Here is a 19,934-nt window from a genome sequence, read left to right on the forward strand (position 1 = left end):
TTACTTTTCAGTGCTTTTATTGTTTACCTAATTAGTTACCTCCTGTTTATTTTATCAATGTTTGTAGCTTAGAAAACATTGTTTGCTTAATAAGTCAATGAGTAAATTGTTGTCACAACATTGTCATGATTGCCTAAAACCCTCAACTCCCATTACATGCTAAATTGAGATATTTTTTACTAATAGCTGTGAGCTTCCAACAGTAGACCACCATGTATTAGTAGAGCGTAGCTCTTTGCCCTAGGAGACTATGAGACTTGGAAATAGGTCAATAGAGTCCCAACACATCAGACTCTCCCCCCACCTTTGAAACCTTCAAAAGAGACCTTAAAATTCACCTCTTCAGAAAGGCCTACATCCTACAATAAACGACTTTTACCACACTGCCATGTCAGCAGTTTGTAGCCTCATCTATTAACCTGTTGTCTCTTTCCTTCTTCCCTTATAGATTGTAAGCCCTCATGGACAAGGTCTTCCCTCTCTGCACCTGTCTGTCACCTCTATAGTCAAGTTCATCGAGGGCCTACTCGTTTTTTATCTTATGTGATGTATTTAAACCCCCGTTTTCATATGCATAGTCCCAAGAAATTACTGACCCTTCAAAATAAATAATAATAATGTATTTCAATGGTAGCCCTGCTGTGCTTCATTTAGCATGCAGTGATGTTGCAAGGAAAATTTCTCACTGCAGTTAAAAGCCAAAAATGGTGGCTTTATGCCATGACACCTACCTGCTATCACTTCCTTCAGGCAAAACTGCAATTTCATACAGGACTGTCCAAGTCTTAAATCTTATTTAAAGGGATTCTGTCATCAGGTTCATAATGCCCGAATCATGGGCACCATGAACCTGGGGCAGGGATCACAATTGCCCCATGTATGTTTTATTCTGAAACAATGTGGCATTTAAGACAAAACATACTTTGACATTTGGGTCAGAAATGGAACTCTGAGTCAAGGAGTGGGTTGTGTATAAAGAGCTGTCAGCCTTCATGCGTCGGGCAGGGAGAGACTATCATGGCCCTCTCCCATGACTCAAGGTTCCATTTTTAAGTCAAACTTCAAATTATGTTTATTTTGAAAATCCACAGCATTTCAGAATAAAATATACAAGGGGCAATAGACATCACTATCCTGTTCAGACAGCATGAACCTGATGACAGATTTAAAAAAAAAAATATTTTAAAATCTTTTTACAATTTACAAGTAATCATGGTTGATTCTGTTTATTTTAGTACTGCACCATGTCTTCATGTACTTAAGACAGTAAAGGCCAGTATACCATTTTATTAAATTTTGCTATTAAATATCAATAAACATTTACAGCACTCATAACTCAGTGATCATATGTTTCCTCAGACTGACAAAAATACAAACATGACCGGATTCTAATTCAAACCTTACCGTCAAAAGGACAAATGGGGCAATAATACAATAATTCCCACAAAAGGTTTGGTGAAAATATCAAAGAACTTGTCAGATTTGAATTTTTTGTTCTATCCATCTATCTAGTTACAGCATTTGAACATTTTTGGTAAATAACTTAGGAAACGTTCAAAAATATATCGAAGTGGATTGCAGAATAAAAGCCAGTGTTCTCAATTGAATGTAGCCAGGTGAAGAAGTCAGTTTATCATGAAAAGTCTATTAATTTTATGTTTGGCTATATTGTCCAGTACTGGAATAAGCTCAAACATTTGTATGTATGTATGTTCTCAATAAGGACATACTGCTTTAGCATTGCAAACATCTGTCACCTCTTACGGCTTTGATAAGAAAAAAAAGGTTGTGGAAGAAAAGCAACTAAATAAAAGAATCTATTGACACCATTCATTCAACATCTCAAATCTAGTTTCAGTGAGAAATAAGACTCTCACCATTTCCCTATGCTGTTGTCTTCACAGTGTAACATGAGTGTTTATACCTGAATAGAAGCACAACATGTATTCAAATGCAAAACATACCATTCCAATTACAGTGAGAACTAAGGTGTAATCAGCCTTTTTATCCTCTAAAGTTGCTCACAATAGAAGAATGTACATAACACTGCTGGAGGTAAAAGTTCCTTCACATAAAGGCAAATATTCTACTGAAGAGTGGAATGTGAGGCTTTTCTATAACTTCATAGGCCATGTCATTGAACAATAAACGATCAAACATACACCCACATTCATATTTCCTTTTGTGTATTAAAGAAGATTTTAAAAAATATATATTTTGAAAATCTTAATCAGTACCATTTTCAATAGATGGAAACATCCACATTTGTGAACTACGTATAGATTCAGCTTAATCTCTACAAATCAATTCCTGTAGATGCCACAGACTAGATAGGCAACATAGGTGGTTTTCCATCAATCACTAGTGAACGGAAATCAACGAAACAAATGTTAGAAATCAAAAGTCACCCAAAAAGTCCAATTTTGCCATTTCAGATGACCATTGTCCTAAAATTGTATGTAAATGAAGTCAAAATGACCAATGGAAGATGTCTGTCTACTAAAATATGATCAATCTAGTTAGAAAATATTGACCATAATTGTCTATAAATGTAAATGTATGACATTATCAACCAAACCTAACCAATCATTTGTCAATCTGTGTAAGCCTAATGTGTTTTTCTCTGAACTGGCTCCCTAATCAGCCAAGTTTAGTCTTTTCAAGGTGGCTTAAGACAGAAGGACCATCGGGTGCCATGTTTACATGGTCCAACAGTCAGCCGTAAACACTCGTTTGAGTGATTATTTGGGCGACTATTGGCCCATGTAAAGGTAACCTCATGTTGCTGATGGGATTGTACAAGCAATCCCATAGGCTACTAATCAGCCACATTGCTTAAGACCTGCTTAAGAACTTTCTCGCATGCTAAACATACTGAATAGAATCACTATAATTTTACAATCGGAAAGGCTATTAGATATCCTATTTTGTCTGTATCAAAGGAGTTTTATAATTTAATCACTAATGATCATCATTAAAGATGAGCAAAATATGGAAAGTCACTGGTTCACCAACTCATACATTTTCTATTACTGTAACATATTTTACCCATTTAAAACAATGGAGGCTAACATAAGGGTCAGAATTTTAGCCTCCAGTGTCTTATATAAGTAAAATAGGGATCTGTAATAAGAATATTGCCAGACATTGAATGGAAAAAGCATGTATACGCTCATCTTTTATCACCGAGTAAAAAGAGAAAAAAATAGGAAAGTAGCAAATATTATTTTATATGGATTGGAGGAGCACTGTAAATAATTGTCTGTCACCATACAAGGCGACACTTCTTACCGATAGCAGAGTGTAAGCAATAGTCTGTTGAAATTGACATCTAGTATTGACAGCTCCCCAACTCAAAAGAAAATAATGAGCAGCAGAAAAACTGTGAACAACAGTAGAATATAATAGACAGATTGAACTGACTTAACAATACTGCTGCTCTATGAGGACATATTGACATCTCCGAGTACACAGTTTAAGCATAAGCATATCTACACCTTGTATCAGCCCTATACACACTGTTTTACATTTTTAAAGACACTGCTTTCCAATTATAACCATGTCAAAAGATCTGTGTTTTTCCTTTTGTTACAGCTATGACAAACCCTCCCTGCAGCTTTACCATTAACATGTCTGTTGCCTGTCAGACCACTCAAAGATAATGTCATTTATCTGAGGGTGGCACAAGACCAGTCATTAGCCTCAATAAAAGACTTCAAACAAAGGCCAGATGATGTTTTCCTTTTCAATGCTTGTATGCTAGCAGGTCACAGTTGTAATGGATGAATGACTAAAATTTAAGTCTAAGCCTCTTTCCTCAACAGGAAAAAAGTGTGGAGACATAACATTTTTATTAGGTGATTTGCCACTTACCAGACCACAGAGCTAAAAACATTAATTTTCCCATTGAATAATGGATTTGATATATACCACATATACACTGCTATTTGGAGGGGAATGAAATCACAAACAGATGATACTATTCCAAAATCAATGAAATGGGATGATGTCCAATTCCATGAAATTCACTCATTTATGTGGTACACACTTTGTAATAGTAAAGCTGTATGCAGCATCACAAAAGAACCTGGGATATAATAAAACCCTTGTGTGGTTCAATGCAGGGAGGTGGAAATTAAGAGCAGATGTGACTTTTTCTTCCATTGCTTTCTGCCGGAGAAATGCCATTAGTTGTAACTAAAGCTAGATATATTGTTATACAAATGTATCCACTTGGTACTGTATGCTGATATGGTGTAGAACAATTGAACTCAATGTTACCTTATAAAGTATATGAAATTTAGTATATAGCTTTCAGTTGCTGTAATAAATTAGAGATTATAGACATTACATTAAGGCTGCACCTTAAATTACACCCATACAAATCAGGCACAAAACATATTGAAAAGTACACCCACCCATGTACTGTCCAATTGTCAAAGTGTTATTTGGCTGGAAATCTGGACTTTCTGTTTGTCTGTCTGTTTTGTCTGCTTAGTCTTAGTTCAACCAGCCAATAACCTTTCCATCTGAGTAACAGTGGTCCTTGAGAATTAAGAATAGAAGTGTCATAGCACGCCATCACTACAGAGGTTCCTTGTGTCAGCTGTTGGGAATACCTCAGTAGTACTCTTGCTACAGAATTACCTTATGTTGGCTGCTGGGAATACCTCTGAGTTCCCCTCTTCTCTGCTGCATCATCCTCTGTAGTGTACATTGTGATTAGTTGTCAGGGAGGTGGTTCTCCTGGTCAGCCAATCAGCAATAAAGTGATGCTATATAATCCGAGCACACCCTGTCATGGGTGCTGGTCATGTGGCTTATGTCAGCAGTGTGCATGCATATCTGCCAAAGCTTTGTCTATCTGGCTCCCATTTTGTTTTATTCCTGAGTTCTGTTTGTCTGGATCCATTTTCGTCTGTTGTATTGATGTTGAATGCAAGCTATTCTGTGCTCTATCAATTTATTTGTCTGTCTGTCTGTTAGTCAGTTTGTTTGTCTGACGGTTTGTTCATCTGTCTGATCTACCCATATCAATGGCGGTCGGAACATCCAGTTAATGTCTTGTTTGTCCTACTCATCCGTTGATGGGCAGAAAAGGAATGCCAGGTCCTTGCTCTGTTGGTCTTTTGTCTCTAGGTGTGCGGATGCCTATATCCCCTCCATGCAGAGGTGTGCAAAAGCCTGTCTCATGTTCTGTTTAGTGTGGCAGTGTTCCTTGCCTGAATTGTACCTGTGTCTTGTCCCCAATTGTTATGTAGGAATGGACAAGATCTAGTAGGTATGATACGTGGGGCTGTCCTTATCAGGACAATCACCCTGCTTTCAAGCAGGGGCCAACCATGTCCTAGTTTGTTTAGAAAAGTAACTCTGTCTGGTGCCTCTGGTTAGTTCATCCTTGTCCTGTTTGGTTATGCCATGCAGGGCATCATGGTTTTACCCTGCATGAATGTGACACAGACCACACACACACTGCATGTGCTATTCTCATGCGTAAAAACAGATCAGAATAGGAAATATGGTGCCCATGTGAGCAGTTTAATAGGCTTTTATGGGTTCATGTGTTGTTTGTGGAATACAAGGACAGCACATGGACCAAAAATTCAGTCGTCTAAATGGGCCCTACTGTAACAGTTGAGGTATGCTTATCCCATGTCTAGGTTCCTAACTAAGCTACAAAGAGACATTCAGCTTTCCTGTGCCTTTTCTCTTTACAATCTAATCCTAGTTTTAGCTATTTAAAAGAACATAACTGCACTATGTGGATGTGGGACACTACTTAAATGGGGAGTCAAGTTATTGCAATATTCATGAGTTATATAAAGGAACCTCAATGATTAGGTCACCAAATTACACTGGGTAATTGGTAGTCATAGAGTAGATGACCAGGGGCAAACCTTCAGTAACATTTGTTTTATATGCCTTCATTCATTTCGGTAGTGCTATATGGAAATAATTCAACCTTTTTTCTAATTAAGAAGACACGCAAAAGAGTTTTCAAGTATAATAAATCAATGGTTCAAACAAATTCATTATTCGATTTCAATAGCTTTGGCCATTTGCTGATTTGCTCGCACTCAGATGCTGCATTATTAAATAGTATGATTAAGTAAAAACCCACTAAGAACTTGAACCAGGCTTATTGTCAGGCAACCATATTTAGCAGTGCATTTAATTGCTAAATCGCTTATGTAGATTTAAGAAGTGGCTGCTGTGAAGCCTCAATAGACTTTGTATTTCAATTAGAGTTAGTGACCTTTTTGACCCAGTGTTTTAGTCTGAAAAATCTGCACGTTATGTGAAAGGCAATGAACAGTCACACCATAATCAAGGCCATAAATGCATTAATCAAGTTGGGCGCTAAACAAGTATAAAGTGATTTGGGGGCTGCGACAATTTAATATTGACCCTGACAAAATTGTATAAATAAGTGTTCTTAAAAATGTACTACTAAAAGTGTACTCGAAAATCTTAAAAAGACATTGTTTTATAGAAAAACAAAGATAAACTGAGGACATGTAAACATAACCCATAATAGGTTTTATCTCGAACAAGAACAAAGAAAATTCTAGATAACTGTTTAAAATATTCCTCATTGAACTTTGTAACCTTCTTCTTGACAAACTTTGCTTTGGTTAATGGGATATATAGAATAACAGGAAGCCCTATAAAGCCCCATTGTTAATTCTTAGGACATAAATCCATGATCACCTGATACAAGTATCAATTTTACAAAGATTTTCTAAGCCTATGGGTTTAGTTACTTTTGAACTATGAGAAATAACATTTTTGGAATTGGCTCAAAGCCCAAGGGCATGCATCATTTGGTTTGCTTACTTTACTGAGTCACGTACAAGCAAATAAGCCATTTGTGTTCATTCATTATCTCCTGACCCAATGAAAGCGTATGAAAATTGTTTCCCATAATGGGAAACATTAAAAGGTAAAATGGAACGTAGTAATTCAGATGTCTCTTACTCTACATATCAGAACCATTTGATTATAGAGCAGATTGAAACATAGGCAATAAAGATAGTTTCATGTGATATAAGCTTTGGACTACCAACCAATCAATTATTCCAGCTCCAATGAGAGTCTTCACTTGTCGCTTAGCTTAGAGCTGCATGAGTAGCTTGTCTTTTATTGCCCACACATTTGAACATAATTCATTGTGCATGAGAAGCTTCCCTTTTTTCAATGATCCAGCCATTTTCAAGGTAAAACATCCATTTTAATGTTTCAGCTGACCTATTTATAGAGATCAACTATATTTGGGCTTACATACAATCTCAATAATAATAAATACTCTTGTATAAAAAATACAAGAGTATTATAGGGGCGATACCTTTATTGGCTAACTAAAAAATGATATATGCAAGCTTTCAGAGCTACTTAATGTCCCTTCATCAGGATGGCATGCAATCAATGCAAGCAATACATTTTGATCATGAAGATCTTTTACAGAACATCAAAAAATAATTAGAATTTCGATAGCCGTTGGTTGGAAAATTCCTAATAATTCCGTAGAGTCAAGGCAACCACAATAAGATATCAGAAGAATCTGAGTGGTTTAAAAGGAAATATTTGCTTGAGGCAGGCCAGGAGGGGAAGGTGACAAAGAATACAACATTGTGATGTAAAACATGACTTTACTCTTTCAATGCCAAAGAAAGCTTCAGAGATTGCCTGGTAATTGAATTCACTGCAGAGTTAATAACCGAAGCCATAAAAACACAACAATGGATAAAATATAATTCTCACACACATTTTATCTCTGAAGGAGCACTGTGAAAGGAATTATTAAGAGAAGCAGGGAAACCACAGCATGCTAATCTTTGTTGCCATGACAGCAGCCTTTGAGATTCTGAAATGTACAGATTGCCAGCTAAACAAAATTGTTGATTGTGAACATTTGGCTGGAAGATTAAAAGGCTAAAGGGGATATAAAAGGGCGGTACCTCCCACATTCCAGGAAGCCACTAAATCCAATCGAAAAGACCTGACTCCTTAACCAGTGCTATTATAATCACTGGATTAGAGCAATTTATCTGGACTGTTAAGGCTGATTAAGAAACTGCACATTACAGATTATTGACAGGCAAAATACCTACAGTAAAAGAGCTAAAGCATAAACAAAAGGGCGACAAATTTATGCAATGCATAGATTGCCGCTGTAAAATGTCATTATCTTCCTGCCTCTTCACGCGAACACTTACTGGGTGCTTGTAAAAACATCACAAGAGTCAATTAGATTTATGGATTACATTTAAAAAAAATCTAAAATGTGACTGATGCTTATGTAAAAATGAGTAGCCAGATAATTAACTTTGATGCAACACCTTTTTTTTTTCTACATTATGTATCTTTTGTGATTAGATGCACTTTTTATGCAAGAGTTAAAACAAGTGGGTCTAACAATGAAGACAGAATGCATAATCTTCACAGTACTTAATTCATGAAGGAAAAAAAGCACACCACACACACAAGGGTTCACAGCCTGTAGAATGCATTTGACCCTTAATTATCAATCAACAAAAGCACTAGTTCCCCAGAGAAACCTTACGCCCTCTGGATAACTGCTAGTAAATAACCTGCCTCAATGAGCAGCAAGAATAGCCATTCTCTATAACCAGTCCTAACATTTGATTTGCTCATGTGCTTTCAAGCTACTTAGCATTCACACAGTTCAAGACAGACTGGTTGAAATCAAAGGAGTGCCTGAAACAGTGCTGTCTTGCATTTCTTGAAATAGCTCTCTTGTTACATCCTTAGAAAAAAAAAAAGACTTTATTTTTTTTTCTCTCAGTGCAATCCTATCTAGTACAGCTCTGACAATGCAAGAGGATACATGAGACACCTCCCCCACCCCATGAGCAAACAGAGCAGATTATTGTAACCATGTCATCTCTCACTGGTTGTTTATACTCTAGCCTGTTGTGCAAATAGAGCTGGCTGCTACAGGCAATAAGAATTATGGGGGAGGGGTGGAATAGTAGCTACATTAACACCAGATAAACACAGGAAACAAAACAAAGGAGAAAAAACTGCCCTGCTAAATAACAGCCAATGAATATAAATAAGTTAGAGATCATTTGTAGATGCAAGGAAAAGGTGGGAACCTATTTGCTAAACGTTAGGATTGACTCTTTGTTTAAATAAATGGACTGAAAATGTATAAAGAAGACAAGTATTTAAATACAAGAAGTATATCAAAAATGCATCTTTCTGACAAAACATTTGTCTTGAAGGGTAAAGAGGTTAAAGTAGGATTCTTCTAACCATAAGTCTATCAAGCGATGAACATTTTAAAGAAGAAACACATAATACATAATACATTACAGTCTAATGCAGTGAATAGAGAATAGTAGGAAAGAAATGAATGATTTGACTTTACCTTTTCTGTTTTTAACTTTTTGTTCCGCCTGTGGCTTTCTTCTTCCTCCTCTTCTTTTTTGCCTAGTACAGAGTTCCCCATTATCCCTGAATCAACTGTACTCTTAGCCAACTCCCCTGCAAGGCTATTGCCACAATGAAAAGGGCTGCCATTCCCAGGGGCCTTTCCACCTCCAAAACCATACAAATGCACAACTGCTTGGTTATTCACTCCAGTGTTGGAATGCCCAAGGTCATACAATTTATTACTGCTGTCCTTTCTAGACTTTCCAGAATCCTTATCCCTTTTTGAGCCCCTGGTGTTTTGGCTTTTACTTCCAGTTCTCTCCTCTTTGACATTTTTCCCACAAGTAGTATTTGCAGTAAGGCCAACTCCATTAGTGCTATGGCCCAGTGCTGCATTCATGCCAGCTGAAGATGCCACCTCCCCGAGGCGTCCTGCCTCCTGCTGTCTTTTGCCAGTGCCACTGCTAATCTCAGGCATCCCATACAAAGATGCAGAAGGCAATGACTTATTAACATCCTTCGAAGTTTTACTCCTTTTCACTTTTGATTTGCTAGTCTCTTTGTGGCTGTTCCCTTGGGAGCTGGATGGTTGCTGAACTGAAGCAAATTTGAGGCTGTCAGCTAATGTAGAGGAGGTAGAGTTAACTGGTCCACTTGATGCCAAGCAATGTCCACTGTCCTTGGAAGCACAGCCGCTATTTGTTGAATTGCTCATTTCAAATTTCTGTCTGTCCTTTTCCAAATCTGCATCCAAATCAATAATCAAATTTCCCACACCAATTTCCCAGTCATCACCACTGTCATACGCATCAACTGCAGTTGGATCCACACCTTTCCCTATAGTAGAAGTGCTCACTGACATCCTGAAGATGAGACAGGTGGTATTACATTCCCATGAACTTGTTTTGGGAGAAAAGTGGACATTCGTCTATCTCTGTGTGATGCTGTCCAAATTTCTTAATAATAATAATAATAATAAAAAAAAACAAATCCAAGTGATTCCAAGGAAAGGTTAAGTCTTTTGTCCAATGTATTCCATTAACTGTCCAAATGTGACTTCTGTAGATTTACAGCTTCTGTGGGTTGGTAAAGACATTCAGGGTTATAAAACCACAGAAGTGAACCTAAATATTTACTGTACTCTACAAGATTAATCATATTATGCTTTTATTATAACTCAATAGTTACACTTTAATAATGTAACAAAACATACATTATATTACATACATAATAATGACCTTGCAACAAATGTATCACATTTCTGTTTTGTAAACTACACAGTGAGAAATAAAAGGTGAAAAAAAAGCAAACTGCAATGTAATCAGGCAGCAGAGAATGGTTAGGTGTGTTAAATATAGTATTACTGACTGCACAGGAAACTGATTAAGACATACACTTTAAGTGTTCTGCACCAAGGTGGCCTCAGTGATTGCACTGAGGTTGTGTTTGACAGAGATGAGTAAAAGATATATTTTATGAGGATAAACATTATGCTCAATACTGAAGTGTTTGTAATAAGAAATGACAAATAACTTACCTTTTGTCATTTTATTTAGTTAATAAGGCCACCAAGAGAGAATCCTACAACCCATACAAATCGAGCCAGGTTGATTCTTCATTTTACTTAGGCACCATGAGTTCTCAAGGAGAAAACAAGTCATATATCCCGAGCAGAGGGTAACCATGTAATTCACAATATTCCTTGTTAGCATAAACATCAGAATCTTTCCACTTTATTCTCCTTTCTCTCTGCAGTCTTCCTTCCTTTCAGTTTTACATCTGGGATTCACACTGAAGAGAAAAGCACAAGGAGGAATTGTTTCACAATTTCATCCATGAAAGTAAAAAAAAAAAAGAAAAAATCCAAAAAATGGATAGAGGGGAAAAAAGTTGTAGGGTTTATTTCATTGACACCACTTGAATCACGTCTTTCCTTTAAACATAGATTTCACAGCCATCCTGATCAGTTAAGTAATGATCCCTATGAACAAACCTACAGGCGTCCAGTTGTAACAAGACAGAATGTGCTAACATCCAGATAAATTAGTGAAAGGGAGAGAGAGAGAGAGAAAAAGAGAGGGGGGGTGAAGAAAGAGAGAGAGGGAGAGAAAAAAGAGGGACTGAAACTCTGGTCTGGATTCAGCTCTGTGCTTTCTCAGGAAGTGGCATTTCCCACACCCTCCCCCAACCACTAGTTTTTCTGACAAATCTGCTTTCTTGAAAAACACATGAAGAGAAGGGGAGAGGGTGGGGGCTGCTGCTTGGAACAGTGATGGATCTGGGATCTGATAAACCTATTATCAAAACATTTTTAAGTGTGATGCTCAATCTTCAGAGGGATGTGAACCTTCTCCTCTGCACACTGTAATTTGTTTGTGCAGCTTCAGCAAGTCATTGTGGCATTTAACTGCTTATGGTCAATATGTAAAGGCCAATGGCCATGCTCTCATATCTGTAAGATTACAGCTGGCTGAACATGCATATGCATTAGGATTTGATATTAGTCAACTGCATCGCATTTCATTTATTTTAGGTTAATATGTTTTTTTTTTTCCCCTTCTGTATCAGTGAAGTGATCTCTGTGCATGCTTAGTATTTTTAATTAGCTGACATTCCCAGTTAAAACACTGTAATGAATTGTTGATAGATTGAAAGTCTAGAGTGGTTTGTTAGAAGAGGAGAGAGAGGGAGGGAGGGGGAAGGGCAGTTAGCAACAAGCAGCCATCTGAAAGCAGCTATTTTGTTGCAGCTCAAGCTTTTACATCACGTGAGGATCAAGAGCTCAATTGCTTGTCGTGACGCGAAAACATAAAATGGGTGACAGGCAATATCAGGAAAATGTTCATCTCGGTTTTAACACAAGCAGACCTCTTTAGGTTCTCCTGCTCTCCCTTCCTCCCCTGCCACAACTATTACTCATGAATGCGAAACAGTTCTCTCTGCAGCTGTACATCTGTGTCTCAGGAGGGGGGGGGGGGGGGGGGGGGGGGAGCAGACAACGTGCTATGCATGCATGGAAAGAGTTTTTTTCTCCCCTTTACAGGGGTGGGGGTTGCATTTATCTGGGTGAGATATATACTTGTCATTATATCAATAATCTATATATATATATTTTTTTTAAATAAAGCACCAACATATTCTGCAACGCTGTACACAGAATGCAATTATATCAGTGCTGTCCTAAGGGGCTCAATATCAATTCATAGGCCAAACATTTCATGTTACGCAAATAAAAGATCCAAATGATACATGTAATCTTTGTACAAGGTGTTAAGTCTTTAAAATGTTACTATAATCACTCTATATGGATTACATTACAGAATAGCAAAAGTGCAAAAAAAAAAAAGTATCACGCACCTTTCTTGTCTTGTAACTGGAGATATTTGTGCTAAAGTAGGGGGTAGCAGAGTTTTTTTTCTGAAAAAGCTGTCATCTCGGTCACAAATGGTTGATAACAGGCAAGATGAATTGCATTGAACAGCCTAATTTAGGGTTAATGTTCTCATAGTGCAAGTGAGCTACATAGCTTCCAATACGAGAGGTGGATGGAAAAGTTTTAATCTTGCTGTCACTGAGTGCACTGAGTACAATAAAATCCACTCAAGTCTCTCTGTCCTGTGGCTAAAAGTCTATTCTCTTTAGGTCTATATTAGTGGTGTGGAGATGGTTTCCAGGGTAATATCCTGAGTGGAGATGTATGAGGAGCTGCACACTCGCCCTTTCATTCCTCTGATCTAAGACAAACAGCTTCCCAGTTATTTTACTGGACAAGTTAACAGTTCAGTATGACACAGCGTTTCACACATGTGTACTTACGATCTGAATAGGATCAAGATGACCTTTGCTTCTAATTGCATCAATGTTTTATGCTGCTGCCGCCGAGAGATTATTATATGCCTATATTGTGTTCATGATCCTTCCTTTTTTTGTACATTACAGATAGCTATTTCTTCTTAATGATACTAGGCGAGCAGCAGAACTGGGGAAAATCACAACTGGGAAAGAGAGAAGAAGAGAATTGAGCAGTATCTCTACCTGAAAGGACTTTTCTTTGTTCCTAATGCCCTTTCTCATATGACCAATCGGAGTTGAGCATTTGTGGAACTTGGCGTCATGATTGGCTGCGTTTTTCTTTAGCCACAGTGGGGGAGGCAAACGAGAGCATAGTGCTGTGTATACACTTCTAACAAACACTCATGTAAGAGGAGAAGCCAGTTACACGGCAGGCTGCAGAAAAAATTACCCTAGCAATAAACACATGTTCCTAACTGAATTATGAGCAGTGTGAAATGCAAACCTGCTCAGCACAAAGGGACTGTCTGTCACAATACGGCTCTGAACACAGCCCTGGCTGTGGAAAGCGAGTACGCCAAAAACACATATGTAATTGCTGGGTATGGTCACCAGTCAAACAAAACAAGTAGCTCATGTCTATTTAAAGAGTGAATTCACTATACACATAGATGTAAAAAATATCTAGGAAACTTCTGGAATTCACTGAATATAGAAAAAATTGAAAGATTTAATACCCTGGTTGTGTATACAGTAATTACAGTTTTTTTTAGCTATGTACTGCAATAACAGAGTACATATACTGCTCTAAATCAAGAGTATAATCAGGGTTAAAATAAAAATGAATGTGGAGGATTATGCTCTGTGTTTTATACAGACTGCAATCACCTACTTCCATTCTAATCCCTACTATCCCTATTTCTCTTTCTCTCTTACATACACATATACAAGGTGCATTTAAGTTCTACGGTCTTTTAATTTTTTTCTAAAAAAAATTACTCATCCCAAAAAGTATTTTCCATTATTGTCTCCCTCGTGACGTACACATTTTTCACAACTTCGATGCCATGATTGCATGACCACTACAGACGTTTCTTTAGGGGTCTATTTGGCCACTGCAAAATCTCTGATGCAAGAGCAGCATGACTTAAAAAGGGGGGAACACAGAGACTATCTTCCACTGTTGGAAATAGCCACACATTGCTAGGTGCAAGGTCAGATGAGTAGGGAGCATGAGGAACACCTTCAAAGTTGTTGTCGTGAAGAAACCCTGAAGAAGGGCTGCCAGATGAGCAGGCGTCCACCTGGAAGAAACATTCCACATTTTCAGGTCTTCATGCAGGATGGAGTTCACAGATCCTATGGAAATGCCAACTTTGCAGACAATGTCTTTCACAGTCAATCAGCAATCTTACATAACCATTTGCCCCAATCACGTAATCATGTTGTCGGACCAGCTTGTGTATGGCTGAGGCTTCTTTGGTTCATAAGTGCTGCAGAATAAGTTGGCACCATACAAGTAAAGAAGATTATTATTCTCACACAATGTTCGGCATTCTTTGAACTGTTTTACCCACAAATACACGTTTCATGTCATGAACGTTAACTTCGTCATTTTAAGTATTGAAAGTGCCTCTAACTCCATTCACTGTCACGTGGGTTCTGTGCACTGCAGGATGCTGCCATACATCTCACTCATCCTCAAAGAATGTCCATGTCTTCTAAAATGAGTTCCATGTTTCTATCTGCTTTTATTCCCAAGAAAAAAGAAAAAGGAGACTTAGAACTTGAATGCACCTTGTATTTTGGAGAGTTAGAAGTAACCAGAGTAGTGAGAGGACATAGATGCAACACGGGGAGATCATACAAACCCTGGGCAGATGTGGTTGAAGTTAGATTCGAATCCACACCCCAGAAAGGTGAGGCAACATTGCTGATCATTGAGGTACCATTGCTAAATCACTAAATCTGTTTATATACATTACGCATAGACATGATCTGTACTCACTGTTGGGATCTATGAATGTGTCCTGTTCAAGCAGATGAAATGCATTGATAAGAATGATGTCCATGCTGAACATTATATTTATCAAGCCCTGTAGCACATGTGGCTTTCAAGTCGCATTCAGAGCTTAAAAAAAGGACATGCTAAATTGGTGGTGAGACTCTCTTGGAGTGCTGGAGTTGTGTGGTGCAAATAACATGTAGGTAACATGTAAGCACTAGTATTAATGCTTTGTCATATGTCCTATACAACCACATTAGGAGGATTAGACAGACTAAATTTACATTCCAATTACGAATGTATGACACATAGGGTTGTGTTTAGGCACATTACATGCCAACTAGTTATCCACATTTAGAGCTCAAACTACAGAAAGGATTAACCATGTATAATCATTTACAGATCCAGCCGGAAAAAAATATTTCACTACACACTGCTTGTATAGACCTTCATGTTCATATGCAGGACAGAATACCTTTGTTGCAACTAGTGTTGAACGATTAGTGAAATATTCAGTTCAGGACTGCCCAACCCAATTTTCAAAATATTATCATGAATCACAACAGCCGATTTCAACTTCCATTGAAATCAATGGGGGTAAAAATCAGCTGCACTAAAGTGTGTGTGTCTCAGTGGCTAGCTCTCTTGCCTTTTAGTGCTGGCGCCCTAGTTTCAAATCCCTTCAAGGATAAAATTTGCAGAACTCCATCCAAATGTTGCCCTTGGTTAGATTTGAACCTACAACTCCAGCACTGCAAATCAGCAGTGCTGACAGCTGAGGTATCACACTTATCTGCTCCACTCCAGAGGAGGAGAAGAACAACAACTAAAAAAAAACACAAAGAGAACATAAAAACTGTATCCAGACATTGCCCTTGTACAGATTTGAAACTACACTAACAGCACTTCAAAGCAGCATTGCTAACAATTGAGCCACCACAGCTGTCATTTCTACTAAAGAGGAGGAGAAGAGCAGGAAGAATACACTAAAGAGAACAAAAAAAGAACATCCAGATGTTGTTCTCGGGCAGATTTGAGCCAAGAATTCTAGCACTGCAAGGCAGCAGTGCTAACAACTGAGCCACCACACCTTTCCTTTCTGCCCTAGAGAAGAACAGGAAGAATAAGATAATGTAAAAACAACATTCAGATGTTACCCTTGGACTTATTGCTCCGACAATTCCAGCACAACAAGGCAGCAGTGCTAACAGCTGAATCACCACAATTCTTTCTACCCCCTCCTTCAGAGGAGGAGAAAATGGAGAAGAGCAATGATAATAAACACAAAGAGTATATACAAACTCCATGGAGTTGTTGCCCATAATCAGACATAAATCTAGAGCCCCAGCACTACAAGCTAACAGTTCTAGCCACTAAGCCACCAAGGTTCTTCATTCTTACTCCTCCTGCTTCTTCTTCTCTGAAGGAGGTGAATGAGAAGAAGGAAATAAGATCTTATTTTCCTTAATCTTTCTTCCCTTTCTCACCTTTCTCCCTTCTATTTCTCCTCCTTCTCCTTCTTATACTTCTTCTCTTTCCCATTGTTTTCTTCTCCACCTTTTTCTTATTCTCCTTCTCCATTGGAGACGAAGGAGGACGAATAAATTAAAAGGAGTAGAAGGAAGAACAAGAATAAGGAAAAAAAAGCATGGTGGGTCAGTCTTTAGCACTGTTTCCTAGCAGTGCTGGGTTCCTAGATTAAAATTTCTCCAAAGAAACATCTGCATGGGCTTTGTATGTTCTCCTTGTATTTCACTTTCTTCTTATCCTCCAGAGAAGCAAGACCAACTATGGTAGATCAGTTACTGGCACTTCTTGATGGGTTCCTGTTTGTGCTTCCTTGTGTTGTTCTTCCCCTTCTCTGGAGCAGAACAGACAAGTGTGGGTGGCTCACTTGTTCTCTCTCTCTCCATCAAAATAATAATAGTATTGATATTAATAATATTTTGTTTTTATGAGTATTATTATGCAGTACAACACAAGCACATGATCACAGCTAGGTAGTTTGTCTTCCTGATGAATCAGTAACCACCAAGGAACCTACGGTGACATTATGTATTATCGTTAAATGTGTGCAGAGCCCATCAGTGTGGCCTTTTGTAACTGACAGATGATAATTTTGTCATTATTGACGTGCTTCAAGGTCTAGTAAGGGTCTTTAGGCACAGAACCCATTGTGCCGATTATCACTGGGGCCACCAGTTGTGCTTGTGCCAGAGACGCTCGACCTTTAAGTCTTCATATTTGGTCATTTTATGTTGTTGTTTCTCATCGACCCTGCCATCACCATGTGTTGCAATGTCGATGAGCCACACCAAATCAGGTTAAATCTGCAAAGACTGAGTTCATAGATGAAGAATGGCCTGTTTGTACAGACCGATTGTTGTTTGATTTTGATGCCTGCGGAAAATGAACGACAAACAAATGATCATTCATTGTTCAGTCATTGCTGGCATTTACAGTGAGCAAGTATCGTTCAGATTCCTGAGAGATTCCTGAGAAAATCTGAACGATTATCATTCAGTACCAAAGGGTTTAACATCATGTTCACAGTCTGAAACTGAATCTTCCAAAAACTGAAATTGCATTTCTGCCAACTACTAACCAACCTAAGCTAATATTTCCATTTCAGTGTTTGATGCTACCATAACTCCTAAGTAGCACACCCGCTGTTTTGGGATAACATTTGACTTAGTGCTTCCCTTCACTCCTATTTTCAGTTACTTGCACTCTCATAGTACTATCTGCTTTCTGAACCTTGAATCTGTTCTGCGGAGGGTCCACAAGGCTCGCCGTCGGACATGCGCAGTACGGATTTTTTTTTAACTTCTGCTTTTCCCGCGAAATCTGCTGCCAATTGGCTTCCATTGACTTCAATGGAAGCCATCCATGTGGACACCGCAGGAAAATGGAGCATGTTGTGATTTTTCATCCACAAGCAGAAACCACAATTGGTTTCCGCTTGTGTGCATGAAGAATCACTTTTGCATAGCATGCTATTGGCGGTATTTGCTGTGGAATCTGGAGGCAGTTGGCCGTTCAGGATTCCGCAATTCAAATCTGCCCGTGAGCATTCGGCCTAAAGGTACCTTTTGGGCCATTAGTTGCCTAAATAATCACTCTAATAAGTGATTGTCGGCTCGTATACACATGGTCCCTGACAGGGCACTGAGTTAGAGGTCGCTCAGTCGTTACATTTCAGTGAGCAGAAACATAACGACTACTGAGTAACTTCTTGCTCAGTGTAAATAGGAGTTGCTCAATCTCACTCTGCTTTCAGTAAATGGAGGCGATCAGCAAGAAGAGATCTCCATTCCCTGACACACTACTGCTCCTGTCTGAAAGCAAGGAACGATAGCTGATAGGACGGCTGTCAAGCGCTTATGTGGCCCACAGTCATACCATGTAAAGGTACCTTAACATTCTCCATAAGCCCTGAGGAGACATATCACATACCCTAATCTAATTTTACTCTGTTTATCCCCATGTACATTATTCCTCAGAATCTGAACTCTTCATCTAATAGTTTCCGCAACACTCCATGCACTTCATATCTATATATGCACATTTGACAGCTGTGACTAGCTCATATAGCTTTATGTATAGTACCCTATTTAGTAAAACATGTCTGGACCATTGTACAGAAGAAGTACTTTTACTTCTTGTGTCACCCCCTATTCCACATAGATTGTAAATCCATGCAAGCAGAACATGTTGGTGCTATATAAATAAAGACAATTTTTTTAGTATCTGGACTTGCAGAATTAGTATATAGCAATTAGAGTTGGACGAACGTACTCTTTCGAGCTTGATGCTCGTTCGAGTGTTAGCATACTCGATGGTGCTCGCTACTTGAGAGAGCATCAAGCTGTGTTCGATCCCACCCCAGTTTTTGGCTCCTCCCCGCTGTGACGTGTCAGTTTTGGCCCCTCCCCGCTGTGACGCGGCGCACGTCAATGGCAAATTTTTGGGGCTGGAAGGCAGGGAGAGAGAGAGAGAGAGAGAGAGAGACAAACCAAAAAAAATTTTTAAAAAAAGCTCGCCACTCGGCGGTCCACATACAAAAATGCTCGAGTCTCCCATTGTAGTCAATGGGGTTCATTACTCGAGTAGAGCTCTCGGATTTTACGAAAAGCTCGACACGAATAACGAGGACCCGAGCATTTGGGTGCTCGCTCATCTCTAATAGCAATGTAAAGATATACATAGTAAGGCCTTAGTCAGACGGGCATTTTCAGCCGCGATTTGCGCATGCATCCGGTGATTTTATAAAACCATTGCTTTGCAATGGTATCGGACACATGAGCGCTTTTTATGCGCTCGTCCGATAAATTATAGAACAGAAATCGCAGATTGCACCTATCTGCGATCTGCGATTCCTGTTCTCTTCTCCATATGCGCTCAATGGGGCCGGCGGCAGCAACGCCGACCCCATTGAGAACATATAGAAGACAAATCATTCTTCTCTGCCACAGCTGTAACAGCTGTGGCAGAGAAGAACGATGTTTGCCCATTGAATTCAATGGAGCCGGCAATACAACTGGCTCCATTGAAAGCAATGGGCTGCCGGCGTGCGCGGGATGAATTGTCGGGAAGGGCTTAAATATATAAGCCCTTCCCTGCAATTCAACCTAAAATGTGTTAAAATAAAAAAAAATTGTATACTCACCTTTCCGCCGCAGCCGGAGTTCTGCCGCGGCCGCTGTCAGTTCTCCTGAACTGCTTCTCGGCACTATTC

The 19,934-nt window shown here is 38.8% G+C and overlaps 1 protein-coding gene across 5 annotated transcripts in view; it reads right to left on the bottom strand.

The window, feature by feature from the left end:
• Positions 1-13,374, bottom strand: part of ZNF608 (zinc finger protein 608) — an 83,887-nt gene extending 70,513 nt beyond the window's left edge. The window contains exons 1-3 of one of the 5 annotated variants that reach the window (XM_066603124.1): positions 13,216-13,374; positions 10,937-11,190; positions 9,395-10,475 (exon numbers count right to left, since the gene is read on the bottom strand). In XM_066603124.1, coding sequence (XP_066459221.1) covers positions 9,395-10,261 — 867 coding nt within the window. In that variant the 5' untranslated portion in view covers positions 10,262-10,475; positions 10,937-11,190; positions 13,216-13,374. Of the gene's footprint in view, positions 1-9,394; positions 10,476-10,936; positions 11,531-12,756; positions 12,835-13,215 lie in introns of those variants that run through there. The other 4 variants (XM_066603126.1, XM_066603125.1, XM_066603127.1 and 1 more) reach the window with 4 other exon arrangements.
• Positions 13,375-19,934: the final 6,560 nt, after the last annotated feature.

Source organism: Eleutherodactylus coqui, chromosome 5 (genome assembly GCF_035609145.1).
Source record: "Eleutherodactylus coqui strain aEleCoq1 chromosome 5, aEleCoq1.hap1, whole genome shotgun sequence".
In the NCBI taxonomy this organism is placed as follows: Eukaryota; Metazoa; Chordata; class Amphibia; order Anura; family Eleutherodactylidae; genus Eleutherodactylus; species Eleutherodactylus coqui.